General features: G+C 35.3%; 1 protein-coding gene across 2 annotated transcripts in view; it reads right to left on the minus strand.

Annotated features, from left to right (window-relative positions):
* The window catches only part of arid3a (AT rich interactive domain 3A (BRIGHT-like)), a 53,770-nt gene that overhangs the window by 16,903 nt on the left and 10,972 nt on the right, over window positions 1–25,895 (minus strand). For both annotated transcript variants that reach the window (XM_051123270.1, XM_051123272.1), the window contains exons 2-3: window positions 16,441–16,938; window positions 15,106–15,388 (exon numbers count right to left, since the gene is read on the minus strand). In XM_051123270.1, the coding sequence (XP_050979227.1) occupies window positions 15,106–15,388; window positions 16,441–16,748 (591 nt within the window). In that variant the 5' untranslated portion in view covers window positions 16,749–16,938. The remainder of the gene's footprint in view (window positions 1–15,105; window positions 15,389–16,440; window positions 16,939–25,895) is intronic.

Below are 25,895 nucleotides of genomic sequence, written 5' to 3' on the forward strand. Positions count from 1 at the left end.
CGATGAAGATGTGATTCGTGGTGTCATGGACGCGCATCCCAGAGCTAGTGCTACACAAGCTTTTGTGCTTAAAGTATACAAATTTTTATTTTTCGAAAAAAATGGCAGATCGTTTTGTTAGATAAGACAATTCTTCCTCGGCTGGGATCGTTTAGAGCCCTTTGAAGCTGCGTTTAAACTATATTTTGGAAGTTCAACATCGGGGCACCAATTATATGGAGAAAAATCCTGAAATGTTTTCCTCAAAAACCATAATTTCTTCACGACTGAAGACAGAAAGACATGAACATCTTGGATGACAAGGGGGTGAGTAAATTATTTGTAAATTGCTGTTCTGGAAGTGGACTTCTCCTTTAATAAATTGAGGGACCACAATTAAAAAACGAAAAAAATCAGCAGGTAAAGAGGAACTACGCTCTCTGTTTGAGATCCCCCTCTCAGGGGCCTTTAGCTTTCACCAACGGATAGAGCTATAGATCCTTTTGCCCCAAATTCTGCTGATACACCCTAAACCCCCTCCCTCATACTGTGGAAACACATCTGTTTATCTGTTTGAAGTGGGTGAAGGCAGAGCTGGCTGACATTACCTCAAATGCAGGGTGGAGAAATGTACCAGAAAAGAGTCAGTTGGATCTGAATGTTTAACTTCAACCGATTTTAGACCTTAAATATGGCATCAAAAACTTGGTGGTAAATTGCTGGTAGTGAATCAAAGCCAAACATAATAAACAGCCTATATGGGAGAATACAAACAAGCATTTATGTCCTCATTTGAATTCAGGAATCTTGATGAGTTTCCCAAGAAATGAGCACAGAACACATGTAACATGCCAAACAATCACGTTACTAGTAGGGCTTCAGGATAAATCATATTTTAATAGCGATTGCAATCTCTGTTTCTATCAAATTTAAGCATAATCATCTGCAATATTTGATTGAGGTGGCCAGATGTAAAGAGTTAAAATCCCCTATTTAAAATCCCCTTTTTATAATTTGCTGTATTTCTGCCCAACCTGGCAACCACAAAAAAAAAAAAAAAAAAAAAAACTCTAAAGTGACAATAACCATGACTAATATTAATTTTTCCATTATTGTGCTCCTAGTCACAAGCAACAAAATAAACGTGTGTAATGCTGGGTCAGTTTTACATCTCAAAAGGTTTTCAGAAGTAAGCAAGTGAACGAATGCTGAATTGGATACCTTGGATTGTCACCGAGAAGGTCTGACATTGTTTTGATGACACGTGAGCTGTTGGCCTCGAAACGACGAAGCAACATTTCACACCTGCCAATCACCTCAAGAGGCAGGCTAAACGACAATAGGGGGAAGGGCCGGAAATGCACGAGGCCCTAATGGGGGAAGGGTAACTATGAAAGCACATATGAACAGTATCGATCTCACAGAGGCGTCTGTTCTCAGACACCTCAATCTGACTTCATTTGAATAGAGGGGTTGCATTGAGGGCAAAGAATCATCTGGTTTCTGTATTACTGAGAGAAACTAGAGGGTCACAACGTTCCTAGCTAAAGCACGCCTCACCAGAAACACCTGCAGGGAATGAGAAATTGATTTTAGAAACCTGAAACTCTTAATTCAGGCTAAATTATTCAAACGATCTATTAATTTAACCCATACTGAAATCTGTGTGGGCTGTGAGTTAGTACAAAGTTTCGAACACACTCAATAGATAGTATAAAAAAAACCCTGCATAATAGTGGTTAAACTGTTCATATATATATATATATATATATATATATATATATATATATTTATTTGATAACCGCCAGCAGAAGAACAGCGAATGCCAGGAGTTGCGCACTTGAAAACAAAGTCCACTAGACAGTGACCATATTTTAAACTGTTTGCAAAATGGAGCTTTGTGCTCTTGTATCCTACCTCTCTCATTCGGCACAAATCCAAATATTCCATGCCATTTCCATATTTGCAATGCATCCAAATGCTAAACTATTATTTATTATGTAAATTATAGGCTTTGTACTTCAGTCGTGTTCTAACAGTGACACAGTGAGGCGGCTGCGCTGATGTTTGGTTCACTGTATTTCATTTTGATAAAGTAAGTTACCAACTGCGCTGTCAACTTAGCAATGCCAGAAGACTGGTACTGATATTTGTGTGCGCCGGCGCGATTACTTCAACCTCCCTACCAGCAAAATCAACTTAAACGAAAAACAAATAGGATGTCGCTTTCTGCCATTTGAGTTTCCTCTGTCACAAAACTGAACTGAAACTCAAATATAGGCTACTTTATGTGTCGCAAAGTTTTTTTCCATTGTCAATCAGTTAACTAAATTATATATATATATATATATATATACACATATACATACATATATATACATATACATATATATATACATATACATATACATATTTATATATATATATATATATATATATATATATATATATATATATATATATATATATATATATATATATATATATATATATATATATATATATACACACACACACACACACATACACATACACATACATACACACACACACACACACATACATGTATGAATATGTATATGTGTATGTATATAGCCTATATGACATTAATGCTGCACAAAAGCTCATTTTGCTGCTTGATATTGCAAACTGGTGTGTCTTACCATATTATTTTAATGTATTATCTTAATTGTGAACACACTGGTTTGTAGTGCAAACTGTTTTACCCTTTACTGCACTTTGATATTCTTCTCGATATTTCTCTATGGTGGATTATGAACCGGATGTCTAACACATAACCAGAAAACAGCTTACTTCTGCATTGAAAAATAAGGTGGATAGAGGGACCACAAAACCTCGTAAGTGTAAATTTCTCAAAATTAAGGTTTATACACCATCTGAAAGCTGAATAAATAAGCCTTCCATTGATGTATAGTTTGTTAGGATAGGACAATATTTGGAAATCTGGAATCTGATGGTGCAAAAAAACAAAAAAAAAACAAAACAAACAAACAAAAAAAATCTAAATATTGAGAAAATCGGCTTTAAAGTTGTCCAAATTAAGTTCATAGCAATGCATTTTACTAATCAAAAATTAAGTTTTGCTACATTTGCGGTAGAAAATTTACAAAATATCTTTTTGGAACATGATCTTATCTATATCCTAATGATTTTTGGCATAAAAGAAAAATACATAAATTTGACCCATCCAATGTATTTTTGGCTATTGCTACAAATATACTTGTGCAACACAAGGCTGATTTTGTGGTCCAGGGTCACACACATATATATACACATACACACACATACATACATATATATATATATATATATATATATATATATATATATATATATATATATCAAATCAAATGAGTGAATATAAATCGCCATAGACTTGTAAGGAGTAGACATGTAAGGAGAGACTAACAAACACATTAAAACTGTAACATAAAATAGTATATTAATTGGATCTGTAGTTTAACTATAGCAATATTTCTGGCAAACATATGAACGCCTGAAGGATATTAATGATTTACCAACCATTACCCAAATTAAACCTCACAATAAAGCAAATTATTGAACCCACAAGTCAAGAGTTCTCATGTCTGAAGTCACAGAAATAGCAAAAAAAAATTGCACAGGCAGAAAACAACACAGCTGACACTATTAACTTTAAATACAAAACACTTGCTCTGACGGAAATAAAAAGAGCAAAAGGGAGTGGCTATCAGCTTGGTATCAGGTTACATTTGGTATTGTAACAGCTCCAGTCATTTATTGCACGATGAACCCAGTTCAACTTCCTGTTAGGGTGATTACATAACTAAAACAAAAAATAAAACCATAAAATGCCATAAAACAACCTAAATAACTCAAACTTGTTTTATTTCAGCTAGTTTCAAGGTAACATTTCTAATTTACCTGTAGGTAAACTTGATACTAATTACTAAAACAGAAACTGTAATATAAAACAAACAAACAAACCAAAAAAAAACCAAAAAAAAAAACCAACTATGCTGACATAGTATAGTGATACTAAAAAACACTGCGTCCCGTCTCGCATCTCATCTTTTCATCTCCAACAGTTAGAAAGTGGACAAACATTTGATTTCTGGTAACATATTTGTGCACAAACCCTCTCTTCAGGTCTCATTCATAAATTGTACTTTTGTGTGTAAAATCTGTGTGGGCAAATGGTTTCACACAGAAAACATGATTCATAAAAAAAATTCTAAATTTCTAAATTTAGAACTTAAACCACATGTACTGAAAAAACCCCAGAACCTTTGTGTGTGTGTGTGTTTAAGTAAATATACTTAGGGAAGAAAAAGGGAAGAAAACTCCTTAAAGGTTGATGGACAAAAATTAAGGGTCATTCCATAATTCAGAGTACATTTCATCTCCATTGATGTCAATTACATATTTTTGAACAATTTTCTTCAGAAAGTGTTTTGAGTTAATTATTTTAAATGTGCTTCTAGAATCCAAAAACATTCGAAAAATAGACTGTAAATGTTTTTTAAACGCACCAAATCATGTGTCATTTTTTTTTTTTTTTGCGGTCGACATTTTGAACACATTATGGTAAATGTCCATAATTGTTTTCAGAAATTATTCTAATATGCTGATTTATTATTAGAATTATCAATGTTGGAAACAGTTATGCTGCCAAATATTTATTTGGAACCTGAGATTCTTTTTTTCAGGATTCTTTGATGAATAACAAGTTAAAAGGAACAGCATTTATTCAAAATATAAATCTTTTCCAACAATGTAAATCTATGCTGTCATTTTTTATTAATTTAACACATCCTTGGTAAATAAAAATATTAATTTCTTTCAAAAAAAGAAAGAATAAAAATGTACTGACCCTAAAGTTTTAAACAGTAGTGCATATTGTTAGAAAACCTTTCTATTTGAAATAAATGCTGTTCTTTTTAACCTTTTATTGATCAAAGAATCTTGAAAAAAGTATCATATATATTTCATCTCCAGTGATCGATTGTCAAGAGGTTTATTGAAGGAGAAGTCCACTTCCAAAACAAAGATTTACAGATAATGTACTCACCTCCTTGTCATTCAAGATGTTCATGTCTTTCTTTCTTCAGTCGAAAAGAAATTATGTTTTTTGAGGAAAACATTTCAGCATTTTTCTTCATATAATGGACTGCTATGGTGCCCCAATTTTAAACTTCCAAAATGCAGTTTAAATGCGTCTACAAACTAACATGCAAAGATGATCAAACACCCTTAACAAAAAAGGTAAAACAGCGATATAAGATGATTTTAAAGCTGAGGGAGAACATGAGATGGGAGTTTTTCGACATCCCTTAACTATCATAAACCGGAAAAAAACAGTCCAGGCAGAGTAAGACAAGACGAGCATTTGACATTGAAAAGTATATAAATTGTATTATTTTTATGAAAATAACCGATCGTTACTCTAGATGAGACCCTTCTTCCTCAGCTGGGATCATTTACAACCGCATTTGGGATCGTTTGAAGCTGCATTTAAACTGCATTTCAGTCTATTATATGGAGAAAAATGCTGATTTTTTTCTCAAAAAACACAATTTCTTTACGACTGAAGAAAGACATACATGAACATCTTGGATGACAAGGGGGTGAGTACATTATATGTGAATCTTTGTTTTGGAAGTGGAGTTCTCCTTTAATAGCCTGTCATCTATGTTGGGCATATTTTTATGATTTGCAATATTTGTATGAATTTAATTCAAATAGATATTCAAATGAGACGTTAACCTGATCAAGATAAAAACATTTGGTTCACCAGAAAGACCCATTGAAATGTCAAAATGGTAAAATCGTCAACTATGTGACCTGTAAACCCATACAGTTCGTCCTACCATAGCTGACAAACCCACCACCAAGAAAAAAAAAAAACATGTTTTTCTATAGAATATCAAAATGGTGTTTAATTATTAAGCTTAGAAGCTAGCAGATAAGTAACACTGATAAAACAGATCAACTGAAACGAACAGTGTTTTATTGAGAAAGCATATTGTTTTTACACCTTTTACCTGACGTGAAATGTACCCTGAAGGAGAGAAGTGTGATGCAATGGAAAAGTGCTAGCCTAAGCTTTTCATCCATCTTTGTTTACATTCCAGTGTCTAGAAGCCCGAGTCTGACATCAGCTATGAAGCAGCAGCAGCAGCAATGTCTGGACAACATCCAGCTATGAACTACTCCCCATAACAGCAATTCCTGTCTACAAGTGCTCATTTTCCTGCTTGGACATGAGTGAGTCATCTGTGCAGTTAAAGCCGTTTGAATGGCAGAATGCCTAGGGGATATGTCTTTCTGAAACAAAATAGGAATACATGATGTCTATATTAAGAAGACCACTTATTAACTGCGTAGGACTTCTTTTTCGGAGACAGGAATAATTAAACGGTTGACTGATAATAGGTCAGTGGTGAAAGCAAATCAGTGAATTAGGCAAATCACGCACTGATACGTTTATACATCATGGGCTGTGAGAACTTCATTTGTTTATACACAAAGCGGAACCTGAAGACGCAGGGCGACACGAAAAAACATTTCTACTTCTCTGGATTTATTCAGTATAAGCCATATTTTCCCTCTGGTTATTTATCCTGACAAACTTTTTATGTGAATTAAGCATTTTGCTTTGGTAACAAGCCTCCACAAGCTTTCACAGTTGCGGTTGCCAGATGTCAAGAGTTGAAATCCCCCAATCAGAGCTTTTTCTTAAATCAATACATTTTCTACCTAATGGCTCCAACCTGGCAACCATGCGCACACGCTCTCTGTATATTACGGTAAAATCTCTGATGAGCTGAAAAAACAAAGCCAAACATGAAATTGGACTCTAGCGATCTCTGTTGAGATATTCTGCTTAAAGGAGAAGTCCACTTCCAGGACAACAAATTACAAATAATATACTCACCCCCTTGTCATCCAAGATGTTCATGCCTTTCTTTCTCAAGTCGTAAAGAAATTGTTTTTTGAGGAAAACATTTCAGCATTTTTCTTCATACAATGGCCTGCTATGGTGCCCTGATTTTGAACTTCCAAAATGCAGTTTAAATGCAGCTTTAAACGATCCCAAATGCAGCTGTCTTGTCTAGTGAAACGATCAGTTATTTTTATTTTAAAAAATACAATTTATATACTTTTTAATGCCACACGCTCGTTGTGTCTTGGACTGTTTTTGTTCCAGTTCGTGACAGTTAGGGTATGTCGAAAAAAACTCCAATCTCATGGTCTTTTTTTTTAACAAAATAATCATAAGTTTAACCATTATTGTGCAGCCCTATGCAACAAACGTAATTAGCAAGAGTTTACAACAATCCACCAACTAGTCATACGATGATAAGGAACATAATTAACAAATAATAATAAATAATAAAACTGACAATAACCAAGTGTAATCAGCAACATCATCCACTGATTTAACAATTGTTTGACATATAAAAACAAAATGACGACACCAAGACCAGTTAGGAAGCATTATGATAATTCAGCAACAGCTCGAATGACGATACCAAAATGTTGACTAAACTGAAAATAAAACCTATAAAAATCCAAGTCCAAGCCTCACTTCAGTGTGGTACATTTAAATGGATCTCCCCCCACCAATTTGCAGTGAGCAAATCAATGTTTAATGTTAAAACCACTAAATGGCAACCGACTGTAGAGGGTGTGATGAATTTTTAAAGAGCTCTTTTCTTTACTGTCCATCTGGGCTCCATTTGCCCTGCTGTTCATGTTTACAACGGACATCAAAGGATACTTCTCTTTTTCTCAGGAAGTTTGTGTGAGGGGAAGAAGTGTAACATTTTATAGAACTGCAAAGTGAGAATTTTTGTCTCTTCATAAAAAAAAAAAACAAAAAAACAATGCATCCAGTGACTAAAAGTAAATTCTCAAATCTGCATGGGAAGTCTAGTAGCACCTTAAACCACAAAGCAACATAATTTAACAGATGCAGTTGTATTATGAATTATATCAACGCACCAAACCACTTGAGGTTGTGCTTTGCAATAGTTTGACAGTTAAACGCAGGTTTAACCTAAAAAATAATGAAATGAATCATCATTTACTCACCTTTATGTCATTCCAAACCTGTATGACTTTCCTCTGTTGAACATAAAAGACGATATTTATCAAGAATATATTTGGTCAAAACACAAGTTCATACAAGTTTGGAATAACATGAGGTGAAAATAAAAACCCTTTAAATTAAATTAGTCTGTTCTAAAAAAATAAAATAAAATAAATAATTGAGTAAGACTTCACAGAGCTTCTTCAGTATGTCTGATATGCCGTTATACATACCACGTGAAGCACACATCTGAAATTTAGTTAATGCATCTACTTTACTAAAATAATAGAATTATACAAAACAATCCATTTTAATTCAATGTGCATTAAAATTTAAATGTACTTAGAAGGAATTAGCTCTGTACATTTGGCTTTACTTTCTGTGCTCTTTATCACCACTGATGCAGTAACTGACGATGATGAAATCAGAGACACTCCCCTTGAAATCCGATCAACTGTAGACTGTTTAGGGTTACGAAGTACTGTAGCAACTTGCCACATTAATATAGAATGCGTGGTCACAGGCATTCAAATGAATGATGGCTTCAAATAAATGGCATTTACTCAGAAACTAGCTTCAGAACTGGTTCTTTTAAAAAAATAATTAATAAAAAAATAAAATAAAAAAAGCTTTAAACAGTATTTTTTCCCTATACATTTACGTGTCGTGTTTAAATTTTTATGTAATTTAAATTTTATAAATTATAATAATAATAATAATAATAATAATAATAATAATGTTTAAATACACGCACATACATATATACATACATACATACATACATACATACATACATATATACATATATATATACATACACACACACACACACATATATACACATATATATATATACACACACACACACACACACACACACACATATATATATATATATATATATATATATATATATATATATATGTATATGTATGTATGTGTATATATATATATATATATATATATATGTGTGTGTATGTATATATATAAAAAATAAAACAGGACACATTAAATCTGTATTTAACTATTTTTTGTTAGAATATAAAACGCATATAGAGCATCACAATTACAGTTCAAGTAACATATAACAGGCTACAAAACATGTTTAAATAAGTGTTTGGTATTGTTAGTTCTGTTATCAGGAAGAGGAAGTTGCATAAAACCACCCAGACCATAAGAACATATAGGTACACACTCCTATATGAGGTCTATAAATTTCTGCTCAGATGATGATTTAGTTAAACAGAAACGTCTCTTGGAGATGTTGATGAAACGGTGACCACCTGGCAGCACCGAAAGAAACATTTGCATAGGGCCAAAAATCTGCCGCAACAGACTTTTCTTGCATCTCACTTACAAGAGGATAAATTTAACGACACTGCATAGAAAAAAAGCGTGAATCACAACAATTCCAATCAATTAAAACCACAAACTTGGCCGCCAGCAGACAATACTACTAACCCAATCCTCACTGTGTGAATGATTACGACATGGCATTTTTGATACCAGTGAATAAATCTGTTTCTTTATTCGATTCACTTTATGGCAGGCACAGATAGTTGTGGTAGAGACTTTGGCAGCATGCCTTAAAACACGATTAATTAATATCTGTATCAAACATAATCAGAGACACAGTGGCTTTGCATTTACTTTGGCCAGGTCCCAGCTGCTACAGGAAAGAGAGCAGCTGTCAGCCTTTCACATGCTCTGTGTAATGCCAGGGGACAGCTGACTTGTAGTTTGCAGGGTTTCTGCAATTTTTATGAAGGAACATTTTTTTAACCATGTTAGGAACATTTAAGTTTGAAAATACAAGTTTCAACCAATCTTTCTTAGTTAATTTTGCAAAAAATATAACTTAAGGTTTGAACAGCTCTACTCCAAACCACTAGAATATGGAAATTTTCATTATGCAAACACAAATGATGCTCTTCATCAGTATATTTGTCTTGGTTCTACTGCAAATGTCTAAAGATTCTTTTTATTGAGAAGCAAAACTGACCCAAAAAGTGAGTGTATGATTAAAAAAGAACAAATATCTGCCAATGGGCTTAGAAAACAATTTTTCACTCCCCATTAACAGATATTTGTTCTGGTTTTAAACAAACCAATTTCACTTTGTTCAATTTCTCAGAAAACAAAACTTCATAGTTTAATCTTGGGTAAGTTAAAGGTATTTTGATTTAAGAAAATGTGGATTGGAAAAACATGAGGATTGAGTTTTTGCAGTGCGTGTAACATTTAAATGGTTACTCCACCCCAAAATGAAAATTTTGTCATTAATCACTTACCATGTCGTTCCAAACCCGTAAAGGCTTCGTTCGTCTTCAGAACACAATTTAAGATATTTTGGATGAAAACCGGAAGGCTTGTGACTGTCCCATTGACTGCCAGGCAAATGCCACTGTCAAGACCCAGAAAAGTATGAAAGACATCGTCAAAATAGTCCATCTGCCATTAGTGGTTCAATCAGAAATTTATGAAGCGACGAGAATACTTTTTGTACGAAAAAAAAAATAAATTAACGATTTTATTTAACAAATCGTAGTTTTTGAACTACGGGCGTATCCGCTGGACGCTCCAAAATGGCGCTACACTGACGCGGAGGAGACGAATTGTTGAATAAAATCTTTTTTTTTTTCAAAAATTATTCTCGTCGCTTCATAAAATTCAGATTGAACCACTGATTGCAGATGGACTATTTTGACAATGTTTTTCATACTTTTCTGCGTCTTGACAGTGGTATTTACCTGGGACAAGCCTCCCGGTTTTCATCCAAAGTATCTTATATTGTGTTCCGAAGACGAATGAAGCTTTTACGGGTTTGGGACGACATTTTGGAGTGGAGTAACCCTTTAATACCATGACTATGAGTTTTAGTCTTTCTACTCTGATTTTAAACTAAGAATTAGTCAAAGGGCAAATTAAGACACTTAAAAATCTGGATAAATGGGTCATGGGTTTTATTGGTTAAAGTGTGCCAGAGTTCAGTTTGGAAAGGTTCCAGCTGTGACGGCCGATAAAGACTTTGGCGCTTTTTATTTTTTCTGCCAGGGTCCAGATTATCACTTTCCCTCAGGCACATTCCTTGCTGCCCCCACCCACCTGCCCAAAATAAACCACGGGCCTTAACCCTTTCCACACGTACAGCAGCACAAACTAAAGCAAACAGACTAGTGTTATGAAGCAACAGGTAAATATGTGTAAAACCATTAGCGTGTTGTTGCAACTGGGCGTATCATCCAGTTTCACGGTCTCGTATTCAGAACTGGAGCAGGGGTGTAAAGTGTTCATTATACAACCATTCAAGTACCACCCAATCATTGTGCAACATCTCAACGTACAGACAGTGCTGCACGTCTTGATTACGTAACTGCCCACAATATTCACATTTTCTGGTAACCACTTGATATGAAGATCAAGCTTGGAACTGAATGCTAAAGCCCCGATAGCATTTCTGTCGCCCGCCAACCAACAGTTGTAAACACCTGCAACCGCTTCACTCAGCACATCACATGCCCAGCATATGCAAATCACATGACCTCGTTCTCGAAAGCAGGGTACAAAATGTTCATATCCAACATGATTATTAAAAAAACAAATAGTAACCTGCAATGCTCCTTAACCAGAAATCTGGGGTTAAAAATTCCCCAAGAAGGGTACAGGCAGTCACAGCACTTTTGGAGCACATGAAACAGTCATTGTGGGAAAGCAGTATTACAACAGCATGGAACATATTCACAAGAGTGCTACTGCATGGCGCCTTTCAGTTCCAGAAATCAGCCACAAATGATCTTACTGTCTAGTGTTGTCAAAAGTACCTGCACCACTTCAGTTTTTAAAACATAACAATACCAGACTTTCTGCAGTACAGGTTGTACAGAGATCCACGAGCCTGCACTGTGGCCAAACTGATAGCTTTGCTAATTATAAAAAAAAGAATAAAGTTTTATTTTTTTAATGCTGCTAGGCACACACTGCAAATTTTCGGAACTGATGACTGTATTAAAATGCGGGACTGAATCTGAAATTGTGATGTTTGACACAGTAATAACCACAGCAATGGATAGGACAAAATTGATATGATGTGTCAAATAGATCTGTGATTTAAGTCTTGCTGTGTAAGTCAACTTAAGTCAACTGCCACTTGCTGTTACCTGCAATTGTTATTTTATTACTTCCATTTGATCTTTTTAATGCAGTGTGTACATAATTGAACAATATTTGAAGGCTACGTGCTTATGGTTCAATGTATTATTTACTCTTATATATATATATAATAATGACATTAATAATTAACTATTTTTCATATATTTATTTTCAGAATTAATAAAAAAATATTAAAATAAAATTAAAAAAAATAAATGTATTCGCATTTTAAATTTTGGTGCTGTGACAACACTACTCGGCATTAATTAAAAAATAAATACATAAAAATTTCCTGATTTACTCACCCCCATGTTATTCAATATGTTAATGTCTTTCTTTTTTCAGTTGCAAAGAAATTACGGTTTTTGAGGAAAACACCCAGGATTTTTCTCCATATAGTGGACTTCAATGGGGACCAACAGGTTGAGGGTGCAAATTGTAATTTCAATGCAGCTTCAAAGCTAGTGCAAGATGAGCATTTGTGGTTAAAAAGTATATAAATTGTATTTTTTAGAGAAAATTACAAATTGTTTGGCTAAAAAAGACCCTTATTTCTCGGCTGGGATCGTGTAGAGCACTTTAAAGCTGCACTGAAACTGCGATTTGCACCTTCAACCTGTTGGTGCACCATTGAGTCTACAATATAGTGAAAAATCCTGGAATGTTTTTTTTTTTTGAAAAACCTTTCCTCAAAGACAGAAAGACATGAACATCTTGGATGACATGGGGGTGAGTAAATTATCGTGAAATATTAATTCTGGAAGTGAACTTCTCCTGCAGATATATTTCTTAATTTGGCTTGCAGTGTGTAAAGTAGCTGATTGGCAGTTTTTTTTTTATGAGTGCTGTTCAGACAAAGACTCAAGCTGGCTTAAACAGCAGAACACGCACTTCCTGCTTTCAGGAACTAATTTAAAAAGGGAGAGTCTATCAGTGTTAAAAGTTCATTTCGAGGAATCAACAAATACGCATTCGTGGAATTCTGCCTGATCTGGCGCTTGGCATCATGTTCTGAGATAATCAGTAATTATGTCTTTAACCTTCATTTATTTTAGATCACGTGACATAAAAAAAATAAGCCACAGCCTGCACTTACGAGCTGTGTGACAGACCGTGTGTGCTGGGAATGTCACTGTTTGATATATGGTTAAGGTTTAACAAAGAGCAAAAAGAAACGTAAATGCGTGAAGTAATATAATTACGTCTTTCATAATTTCAGGATTGTTGCTACATCGTACATAATCGAAAACGACAAAGTTTGAATATTTAAATGTAGTGTGGTCAGATGAACTCAATGCCCTGGCTGTATACTGCTTAGTTCAGGAGTTCCTCTTTTTTTATAACTCACTTCACAAAATCTTCCACTCAGCATAAAACATTACAGCCCCAGATAAATTAGTCAAGTTATTTCCTCAAGTCCTGTTCGCTGTCGTTGCTTGCAAATATTTATTTGAAAGACTGTTTTGCTTCAACAAACTTCTTCAGGCACAATCCCTTAAGAAGCTCATTAGACCGTAACGCTGCCGTATCAAAGAATGTCTTTACAATAATATGCTGCCATTCAAGATAAATATTTGCACTAGGACTAGTGAATGCAAGAAATTCTATTCTTTACACAACATTTATCTAACACACCTGCAATGATCCAAACGTTTGAGCAGTGTTTATTTGGTCTGTATTTTTTTTCCCAGACTAACATCACTATAGCAGGACTTTTCGTTTCAGGTTAGAATTACTCTGTCCTCCAGGGTCTGAAATTAATAAGTGAATACATTTATATATAGTGAATATTTATTTTTCAGTGCACATGCTCACTGACTGTATTTTTCCATAGTATTTTTCCCCAAACTACTGAAGTGAATGGGGACCATCAACCCACATTCTTCAAAATATTTTCTTTAGTGTTCAACAGAAGAAAGAAACTACTACAGGTTTGGAAAGACCTCAGGGTAAGTAAATGACAGAATTTTGGATGAACTATAATGATAAAAAAAAATGCCATCACAAAGGTTTAAAAACAAACAAACAAACGCTAGTAATCACTAAGACTACGTTAACACTGCAGGCAAATGTGGCCCAAATTCGATTTTCTGCTCACATGTGACTCAGATCTGTTTTTCTCATGACAGTGTGAACAGCACAAACCACATGGAATCTAATCTTTTCAATTCTGATTTGTGTCACTTCCACATGTGGTACTAAATCCAATACAGATCACATGTTTTGCAATGCGACCGCAGTCTGAACAGTCAAAACGGAATACATGGGACTTCTGCGCTCATAAGAATCACTTCAAATATTTTACATACCCAATTTTCAAGACAGTTGCAAAAGGTAGTCAGTGGAAGTGCGATGTGTCAGAACTTTATAACAATAAGTATTGCAGTGACAAATATACAAGCAGAACATGAGGGCTCGTATCATAAACGTTTCCAAACTCTTGCCACATCTGTCTCTTTATATTTCATATTACCTGTGCATAATTTTGCTGGCTTCTGCAGCAGATCACGCTATATATAGATGCATAATCATTTACTTTATGTCCAACACCATAGTTCTCCTGCAGAATTGGGCTATTTTTTCACTGCCGCCGTGGGTTGTTATTCAACTCCGTGTGATGAAGCGACCCCACTTTTAACCCCCGGAATGCGTTTTCTTGAGAAAACCTGGCAACCCTGTTCATATTGTTTTTTGTGCGTGCGGGTCAATTCAGAACCTTGATCTGTTCAGACTGGAAATCTCATATTGGCCACATTTAAAACAACAATGTGAACAGCTATACAAAAAAAAATGGGTCTGAGCAAAAATTGGAATTGAGCACTAGGGCTCGCAGTGTGAACGTAACCTAATATTATCCTTGAGTGGATAAGTTAATATCTGACCTGTCTGAACTGCTCCTCATAGGTCCAGTCTGCGTGGTCCTGTCCATGGAGCGGCCCATGGGATGAATGAGCAGAGTGAGTCAACGCCCGCGGTTCGCTTTCAGAACCAGGCCGAGCCTTAAGCAGCTGGGAGTGAGGGTGTAAATGGCGGTGGGGTAGGAGGAGGATGCCTCTGCCTGGGGTGACAGCCTCACGGCCCGACGGTAGCCCTTCGTCACCTAGATCGTCGTCATAGTCATCCTCCATCTCACCCTCAAAGTCATCTTCATCCCATTTCTGTTTTCTGCACAGGAATGAATGAGATGAAATGGTATAGAGGGACCATTATGAATTCAGACAACTTATTAAAGTTAATGAAACATTGTTATGGGTTAAACAGCATCCAAATGCCATATCACAAGTTCTGTTAAAATAAGAAAATAATTTACAGAAAGCTACACATTAAATAGTAGCTACACAGCAGACTTCGTAGTACATTTTCTGAAGATGTGAGTGATGCTTGTGGAAGTGGAAGTTACTTTTGTAGCTTTGTTTAGACAAGAAGTAACAGATTTTTGAAATTTTTGACTCAAATTTAACTTTTTTTTTTTTTTTTAATTTTCCTCAACATGACACACCATTGGTTAAAAGTGGAACAGTTAAGATTTTATTAATGTTTTTAAAAGAAGTCTCTTATGCTCACCATTGCTGCATTTATTTGAATAAAAATACATTAAAAACAGTAATAATATGAAGTATTATTACAATTCAAAACAACTGTTTTCTATTATAATATATATATATATTTAAAGATTTTATTTTTTGCCATTTTTAGCCTTTATTATTATAGGACAGATCAGAATGGACAGGAAACAAAGTGGGAGAGAGATAGGGGGCAGGATCGGGAAAGGTCCTCGAGTCGGGATTTAAACGCGGGACGCATTTTATTCCTGTGGTTTAAAACTAAAATTTAAGCAGCTATAACTCCAGCCTTCAGTGTGACATGATCATTCGATATGTTGATTTGGTACGCAATTAATATTAATAATTGAGTTTCCACCGAAAACGTTTATTATAATAATTAAGGCTGTCGAACGATTAATAGCAATTAATCAGCATATTAGAATGATTTCTGAAGGATCATGTGACACTGAAGACTGGAGTAATGATGCTGAAAATTCTGCTTTGCATTGCAGAAATAATTTATATTTTAAAATATATTACAAACAGAAAACAGCGTTTTACTTTACTGTATTTTTGATCCTTGGTGAGCATAAGAAACCATAATACGTTTTAAAAATGTGAAACCAACTCAACAGCTTATTTGCATTCATTTGCATATAACGGCCCACTTACATCTGCTCTTCCTCCTCAGACCCCATCATATCTTTGTATTGCTCCTCCCCTTCCTCTTCATCCTCTTCATCATCTTCATCCCCTCCACTGCTGCGTTCAGACATGGGGCTGTCGGCCCTCTGAAGTCCAGCTGCTACCGCGCGCATTGCTGCTAGCGCCGCTATCTGCGCCTGCTCCGTCTCAGAGGCGGAAATTGTTTTCAGCTCCTCCCCTGTGGGGGCGGGGCTGTGCGATTGCCCCGCCTGCTCCATCAGCAGTTTGGCTCTCTGCTGTCTGTGCAGGTTCTCCATCACCGCCTGCAGCTTCATTTCCTAGGAAACAAGGCACGCTAAGATTCTGGCCACTTCACTTTTCCCCACACAGCCGAAAACAGACTGGACCACTTTCTATAAACTTGATCCAGAAGGCAGGGCTTCAGGAAACAGGAAGTGCTGGTCTTCTACTCAACGGACACCAGCAGAGAGCTGGGGAAGATGACCCCCAGACACAGGGGCCTACCTGAGAAAAACAAACAAAAAAAAGTTTTTAGAATATATGATGCATAAAAATTTGTAATGCACTGCAAATTTCAGTTTCAAACAACATTTAATTAACGTTTCTTTAAAAATTTAATTAAAGTTTTGATTGTGTCAGGTGTCTACTGCACGCTCACAACATGGATAAACTACAACTGATAAACATGTCAGCTGTGTGGATGCTAGTGGTAGATTAACAATATCAATTTCTTGTTTTTAATTGATACGGATATGGATTATTAAATTTCAAGATCAATTTTCTTGTCTGCTGCTTAACATTATTTTTAGTGTTCCTGCCATCCAATAATTGCAATAAGCTTTGTGCTTTGTTGCTTTTAATAAGAAACGAAGTCCCAGTCTTCTAATTCTATCAATTTTATCACAAACTACAAACAATAAATGGCCTTGATGCTCTTTATTGTGGCATGACAGATCACTGTAACCGCCGCAGTTCAAGCGGCATGTGAACTGATCATCTCTTCCGATTTACTGCTAGTCATATTAAGAAATAAACATGAATAAACATCAGAAGGTGCTAAAGGAAATAGAACAAGGTACTGAAATGCATAATGTCTCATGTAATCGTTCAGTCAATGAGCTGTAAATAATATATGGCACGTAACGACACATTACTAGGGCCCTATGATGTGGAATCACGGAATCCAGTCATAAAAAGGGAATTTAATATATGACGCAGAATGTCACAGAATTGGTCAATGTTTGGATGCATTAATCAAAAGTAGGTTATTACACTTAAATTGCATTATGGCCTAGTATCTCTAAATATTGAGCAATAAGACTATTTATATATGAATTGCTCATGTTCTGCATGTCTCTGCGTGTGTGAATGGCACAGACGCACGGTTTCATTTATTACACGCATACTGAAGTGCGTGGGACACTCGCAGTTATTTCACTGTCTGCCGTCTCGCCAGAACTGCTCTGAAGTTTCTTTATGAGCATTTTTCCATTTCTTTTGAGAGAAACTACTGTCATATCATATACACAGAACTTTCATGGCAACCTGTCAAAAAACTTTCGGTTTAACTTGAAGACATATACAGGGTTGCCAGGTTTTTACAACAAAACCCACCTAATTGCTACTCAAAACTAGCCCAATTGCATTTCAAGGGGGTCCCCTGCTAAAAAAATAAATAAAATATTCACGTTCCGGGGATAAAATAAATGTTTTTTCGTCAGGGTTCCCCTGGTAAACTCATATTTCAGGGGCTAAATATGACGTTATTGGGGTCGTTTCAACCCGCGGACATCAAAAACAACCTGCGGCAGCAGTGTTAAGTAGTCCAATTCAGCGGAAAAACCGTGGACTTGGCAACACTGGACATACATTACTATTGTTTAGTAGAATGTACATACTACTATTATTACTAAAATTCTTCAAACTTTATTTTATTAAGGAATAATCACACAATATTTCTTTTATGTTTTAATTTTAATAGTAACTTAAAAAATAAAGTAACCAAAAAAATAAAGTTTGTTTAATTTTCATTTGATTAAAAGATAAATTAAATTAATATTTTATGGCAGCATTTAAACTATTTTATTTCAATAACAAATTGGAGTAGAAACATTCCTGTTTTTAAAAAGCTGACATAAAAATCATTTATTTTCTGTTTCGGCCTAGGACCTTTCCCGATCCCACCCCCGACCTCTCTCTCCCACCCGCTTCCTGTCCTATCTCTACTGTACTATCCAAAATAAAATTGCAAAATGCCAAAAAAAAAAAAAAAAAAAAAAAAAAAAAAAAAAAACACTTTTAAATCAATCTTTTGATTCAATTTCTAAAATAAAACAATACACTAATTCAAATTGGACTAATTGGGTTCAATATTTACCTCTACACTAAAACTTTAATACATGAAAAAAGACAGACATTTCAGTGAACATTTTTGAGCGACGATGCAAAAGTGAATCACTGAATCAGAATTCTGAATGAACAGGGTGACAGGTTGAACACAGTTTGAACTGATTCATGAAAAAACAAACTTACCAACTCTAACGCAGTTTGTTCAACTGAAGTTTAAATCAGAAATACCACCTTTACACTTTTTCCTCACAGGACAAGACACAAGAAATACACAACCTATTCCATGATCATTTTCTAACTTAAGCAGCGTGATCTTGTCCTATAAGGAAAATATCAGTTTCCTCTTAACATTTGCATTTCATTATTTGTCATCAGTTATGACCACACCTTAGTCGATTCACTGCATCTGTAAACCTTTCATCTACAATCATTATGACACAGTGTCTACATGTCATATGATGCTTCGCTGACTATATTGGGAGTTGTCACGTTATGATGCCCGCCGCGCTGTCTGGATGCTAAATCTGATATCTGCCTGAATTACTGTTTTACTTTATTTCCTGTATATAGTTTTATAAAAGATATTCCGCTGAACTTGTTAAATCAAATGGTTTCTACGATGAGAATTTCCCTCACACTATTTTTTTTTTTTTTTTAGAAACGATTGTTTCTAAAGACATCTCAAATTCATGTTTTTTTACTACTATCTCGTGCCTGTGGCTGTAAAGCAGCATATAAAACTTTTCAACACTGAGAATATTGTGCTGCAGACAATGACATTCTCAGTGTCATGCAAGATCCTATTCCCCTCCCGAAAACCACCCCTCTTCATCAATGTCCAATAAAAAGTCACTGTGATATCTTGTTCTGAATGCTGTCACAAGAGAAACAATAAAGTTTTTACTGGCACATCACGCAAGCATGTTTGAGATTCCAGAACCAGTAAGGTTTGTTTTTATATATTATGTGTTATGTGATCTTATGAATTTTTAAAGCACCATAGTTCCATACTTTCACATAAGCACAAATCAAATGTCAACTCGCATGCTTTGCTATTACATTTAGTTGCAGCAACAGCACAAACGGCTGTATGTTGCACTTTTTTGAGTATGTTGACTCAGAGGCGCTAAACTTCAACTTACGGGCTTGTCAGTGTTTTCAGCTAATCAGCACTTTTGCTGTACTCATCAGCTCATGGTTGCCAGGTTGGGAAGATTAAGTAAACCACTGGATAGAAAATGTATCGATTTTAGAAAAAGCTTTAAATTGGGGAATTTAAGCTCTTCACATCTGGCAACCTCAACCATGAATGCTTGTGGAGGCTAATACAAGACAATGCAAATGCTAGCCATGTTGGGAAGGTTAATTAAACCACTGGACAGTAAATGTATCAATTTGAGAAAAAAGCTTTAATTAGGGGAATTTAAGCTCTTGACATCTGGCAACCTCAACGATGAATGCTTGTGGAGACTTTTTACTAGGGCTGTCACTAACGATTATTTTGGTAATCGAGTAATCTATCGATTATTCTGACGATTAGTCGAGTAATTGGATAATTTGGATAACTTTTTGTAGTGTGAAAAACAGACCTAAGTAAAAAATAGCCTTTAAAATGACTTAAAATACATATATAATAGCAAGGAGGCAATAATAATTCATTTAAATAATGTATCAAAAGCACATAATCATATGATGTTGTTGCAATTTTAAATTAAACATTTTTAGGATATATAAACAGTGGGCAAATATCGCAGATGATTATGTTTATGATTACAAAACGATTTATAACGCAGTCCCTTCTGTAAGTAACCTTAATAGCTGTCCTAAAAATGAAAATTGTCATTTACTCACTGTTAAGCTGTTCCAAACCTATATGAGTTTCTTTCGTCTGGTGAACACAAAAGAAGATATTTTGAAGACTGTCAGTAACAGAACAATTGCTGGTTGACTTCCACTGTCACTTTTTCCATACTGTTAAAGTCAAATTATTTCATTTTTGGGTGAACTATGCCTTTAAAAGTGATCTCAGCCAAAAGAATGACTTTGTTAAGGAATTGGAAGCCGATTCAGCGGGGGGACATTATCTTGCATGGCACTGGGAGTTTATGGGTTAAACCACAAAGATGGATGGGAGCGCTGACGATTGTGAAGTCTGAGCAAACACAATGGAGATAAAGGCAGCACTAAGGGTCTAATTCCACAGTGATAACGAGCGTCAAGCTGGCCTACATCCAGATTCACCATAGGGATCTGAAACCCATGCATTTACACCATACATTCAATATATTAATCACTCCTGGCTGACCAGAAACCGATAGATCATGGTGCACAAAGAACAACGATTACTGGTTTTTCCTTTTAGCCATGTAGTAGAGTGAAAAGTGCAAATAGATAAAGACAAGCAAGTTAAAAAGGTTGCACACTTTAATATCGTTAATATCTGTAGTGCATGACTGCACAGATAACTCGGCCTGTTTTATACGTGCAATGCAATGTAATGGAAATGAAACCGAGATGTTCTGGTCTGGTGACATTTTTTACCCCAGCACTGAGATCTCAGGATTATTATAAACGTCAGATCTGTTTTTGGAGAAGCTACTTTGAAGCTTCTCATAATATGATGTCGAAACAGACTCCATTTACGTTCTAAACACAAGTTATCTTTAATCAAAATGGAATATCTCTGACGTTGTGCCACCGAAATTAAATTCCTTGTCCGTTGATGTCACTTAATCGATAGCCAAATAACTATCTCTAGGGGTGTGCAAAGCAGCCGGTATTTGTATCTGTATTTGTATTTGTTGAGGGGGGAAAAGTATTTGTATTTGTATTTGTATTCGAGTAAAATTCAAAATAGGCGTAAAAATCCTTTTTTTTTTTTTTTTTTTTGTGTTACACTTCTACACACTTTTTTTTGGCTGGTGGAGGACCAAGAGATGGCTCAGCAGCAGCCACACTCTTTTCTATTTGGTTGCCCAAATCCATGTGAGGAGTTTCAACTAAGGTAATGAGTGACGGGAAGCTATGCTAAGGTTAATTGGGGAGTCGCTCTCTAAACGTGGGGTATTAAAATTGCTTTTGAATGCGCGCGCGCGTTTTACTTTCGGTTTCGTTTTAACGATGGCGCGAAACTCTCTGCGGTGCTGACCGTCCATTCTACAATACAAGACATTAATTTAACAAAACAATTTAAAAGTGGTGGGACACAAACGGGATTTTGAAAAGTGTGTCCCCAGTGGAAATTACGCCCCTGCGTGAGTGGAGTTATCATCTGATGTGAATGTATGCCAGGATGTGCGCTGTAGCACAAAATATAGTATATTTCTTCAAAAGCAGATTGTGGAGACATTTTAATTGTCCACAATCAAAAATCGTCATATCACACACCCCTAATTGCAATGTAGTTTGTGCAAATCTGGAACAGATGTTGGTTAAGAGAGAAAAAAACGGCCGGTTCCGAGTTTCAGCGGAGCGCAGTGTCAGTGACAGGGAGTGATTGACGGCTAATATCTAAAATCTGCATTAAAGTTAAGAATGTACAGATCAAGTTTAGTTAGTTTTGTAATGTCGGAGAGAACGGCGAAGCTGTCACTGTATCAGCTCACAGCAGTCTGGGCAGTAGTTCGGCTAGCGAAAGTTTTGTAAAGAAATAAAAACAAGTCGCACCACAACGATTTCTCGCACTCGCACAAATGCTTCCAAATATATTTTGAGGTCGCGCAGATTAAATTTTGGGAGCATATGCGACCAAAACGGTCGCAATTTCGAGCCCTGCCCCCAACCCTTCCGACTCCTGAATGTCACTCACTCACTCGCTCATGCGGACATGCACTGCAGTCTCACGAGGAAACGCAGCTTTTTGATATAAAGTTTTTCTTGTTCCCGAATACAAATATTTTTTTGAGTATTTGTTCGAAATAAGTATTTGTAAAAAACACGCTATTTGTGCCTTTCCGAATACCGTATTCGGGTTCGGCTCCACCCCTACTATCTACCATTACACACTCACATTCAGTCAGGTTACATTCTGGAATGCCCACTTTTCTCAGTACTATTCATTACAGATTGATAAAAACAAGTCATGTCGCACATTCTTCTCTTTACACACAGAAGTGTCACATTACAAACATGACAGTTGCTAAGAATACAAAGGAGAAGTCCACTTCCAGAACAACAATTTACAAATTATTTACTCACCCCCTTGTCATCCAAGATGTTCATGTCTTTCTGTCTTCAGTCGTAAAGAAATTATGGTTTTTGAGGAAAGCATTTCAGAATTTTTCTGCATATAATGGACTTCATTGGTGCCCCGATTTTGAACTTCCAAAATGTAGTTTAAATGCAGCTTCAAAGAACTCTAAATGATCCCAGCCGAGGAAGAAGGGTCTTAGTGAAACAATCGGTCATTTTGTTCGAAAAATAAAAATTTGTATACTTTTTAAGCACAAAAGCTTGTGTAGCACAGACTCTGGGATGCGTGTCCACGATGCTACGAATTAGTGATGGGTCGTTCTTGAACGATTCTTTCATTTTGAACGAATCTTCAATGTGACTCCGGAAGAACGAGTCATCTCGGGGAGTGATTCGTTCAGTCGCGCATGCGCAACATCCTATTAAGTTCTGTACTGGAATTAGTTCACCTGTTTCGAGTCTTTCGTTTTTCGAGTCATTCGTTCATCTTATGGGGCTGTCACATGATGAACGAACGACTCAAACCCAAAAACTTGTCAGATAAGAAGTGAGGTGAGCTAATCATAGACTAAAGACCCAGGTAAACAATCTATTAATCTTTTCTGTTGCTTACAGCATTATAGTTTTGTCTTGTTTGTAGTGTCCTCAATGTTTGTGTAAGCAGTAGATGTGTTAGGGAAGTAACACGTAATATTTTAATTATATTTTACTAAAATGAACAAAATGACTTGAAAAAAAAAAAAAGATTTGTTTATTCCGCTGAACGAGACTCAAAGGTCAGAGTCAGTAAAATGATCCGAACTTCCCATCACTACTACGAATCACATGTAAGTTCATCGTCTGTGTACTGAGTATGGCGAAAAACTCCATCTTATTTTCTCCTACAACTTGAGAGCAGGACCTCGTTGTACCTATTTTTTTGTAAACAGCGTCCCACCTATGTTCTGCATGACCTTTCGACGTGATTCAACAGTACGTAGAGGTGTGAACGCTCATCCCAGAACCTGTGCTACAAGAACTTTTGTGCTTAAAAAGTATATATAAAAAAAAAAAAAAAAATTATTTTATTTATAAATTTAAAAATTTATTTCGCTAGATAAGACCCTGCTTCCTTGGCTGGGATCGTTTAGAGCCCTTTAAAGCTGCATTTAAACTACATTTTGAAAGTTCAAAATCAGGGCACCAATGAAGTCCATTATATGAAGAAAAATCCTTAATCCTCAAAAACCATAATTTCTTCACCACTGAAGACAGAAAGACATGAACATCTTGGATGACAAGGGGGTGAGTAAATTATTTGTGAATTGTTTTTCTGGAAGTGGAGTTCTCCTTTAATACTACTGAATTAACACCAAATCTAGCTTTCCAAATCAAGTTTATAAGAAACTTCCAATGTGATGCACAGAAACCAAACTACATTTGCTAATTTCACATCACCACTGCGCCACCATTTAAATATTCCTCATGGGGACTGAGAACTAAACACCTGTTAATCACACATCTGACTGGTTATGACAGGCCAGTTGTCACGCTACATTAAGTAGCGAGGAAAAGCACACTCAAATCTCTATGCTTTCTAAATGTCTATAGTGGAATCTTTAAGGGGATGTGTGTCTTAAAGGGGATTTTTTGTGCATCATAGATTGTTAAATGATTCCCACAGTGCCAGGCTCAATATTTGAGTAGTTACAGGACCTGAATGAGCATTAGTTAAAACTAACTGAAAATAATGTCTGATTGCTTTCTGAATATTTACTAATCACAGTTTATTCTGATAATTCTCACTTTTAAAATGAAATACAAAACAATACTGTGTCTCCAGACCAATATAATATAATATAATAATAATGACAGGCTAATACAGTTTTAGAATAAAAATTGAAATGTGCACATCTATGCTGTAAAAAGTGAACATCTTTACACAATATAAAGTTGTGAACTTAAAATTCAGTTGACTTGTTAGATTTGAAAAATGGAAGAAATATTTTATCATTATTTTATTAATGAACAAATTATTATTTAAGGTGAGAAACTACAGGCAAAAACACTTTTTCCATCCAATTTTGAAATTTTGGGCTATTTGGCTTTTCATAAAGTGTTGTTTTAAACAAGTAGAAAGAAAATATCCAAAGTACACCTTTAAGTGTTGCTTTTATTGCACTTTTGTCACTTTTATGCACTTTTTATCTATTTGCCTTTCAAAATTATTTTTTTCTTCAGCACCGAAGCCAGAAATCACCACTTCAACAGCATTTACATACGGTAACATATTTCTGTCTATTCTTTTTACAGAGGGGTTTGTCCATATATAATTCCCCTGATTTTATACATTGTGTTTTAAAAAAAAAAAAATCTGCATTTTTAGATTTACGGAGGAAAAAAGAAATATATCCCAAATCCCTTATGTAAATACCTTTGACCCTAATACAAAATGAGACAAAATTTATGCAAAATAGTCTATATTTAAATATAACATTGAAGAAAACTAAAATAAATAAATAAATACACACACACACACACACACATATATACATATATATATATATAAAATGTATGTATGTATGTATGTATATATGTGTATATATATATATATATTCATTCTATTACTAAATAAATTAGTTTTTCTCACCTGGCAAGCTACTTGTCTAAAACCCAAAACTGTTCTAAATATTTATTTAAAAAAAAAAGAAGAAAGAAAATAAAAAATAAGTTGTAAATAAATAAAATGTAAATAAAATGTGTTTTGTTTTTTTCTTTTTCTTTTGTAGCTAGTGTTCGATAACACAGAAAAACACTTCACATATAATTACAGCGAGAGATCCTGGGCTTGAATCTCAAGTGTCTGTCTGATGTCTCTTAAAACTGTATTTTCAATGTTTCAGAGAAAGATGAGCCAATCACGTGACCTTATTACCATCTCT

The sequence above is a fragment of the Labeo rohita genome, chromosome 11 (genome assembly GCF_022985175.1).
Source record: "Labeo rohita strain BAU-BD-2019 chromosome 11, IGBB_LRoh.1.0, whole genome shotgun sequence".
In the NCBI taxonomy this organism is placed as follows: Eukaryota; Metazoa; Chordata; class Actinopteri; order Cypriniformes; family Cyprinidae; genus Labeo; species Labeo rohita.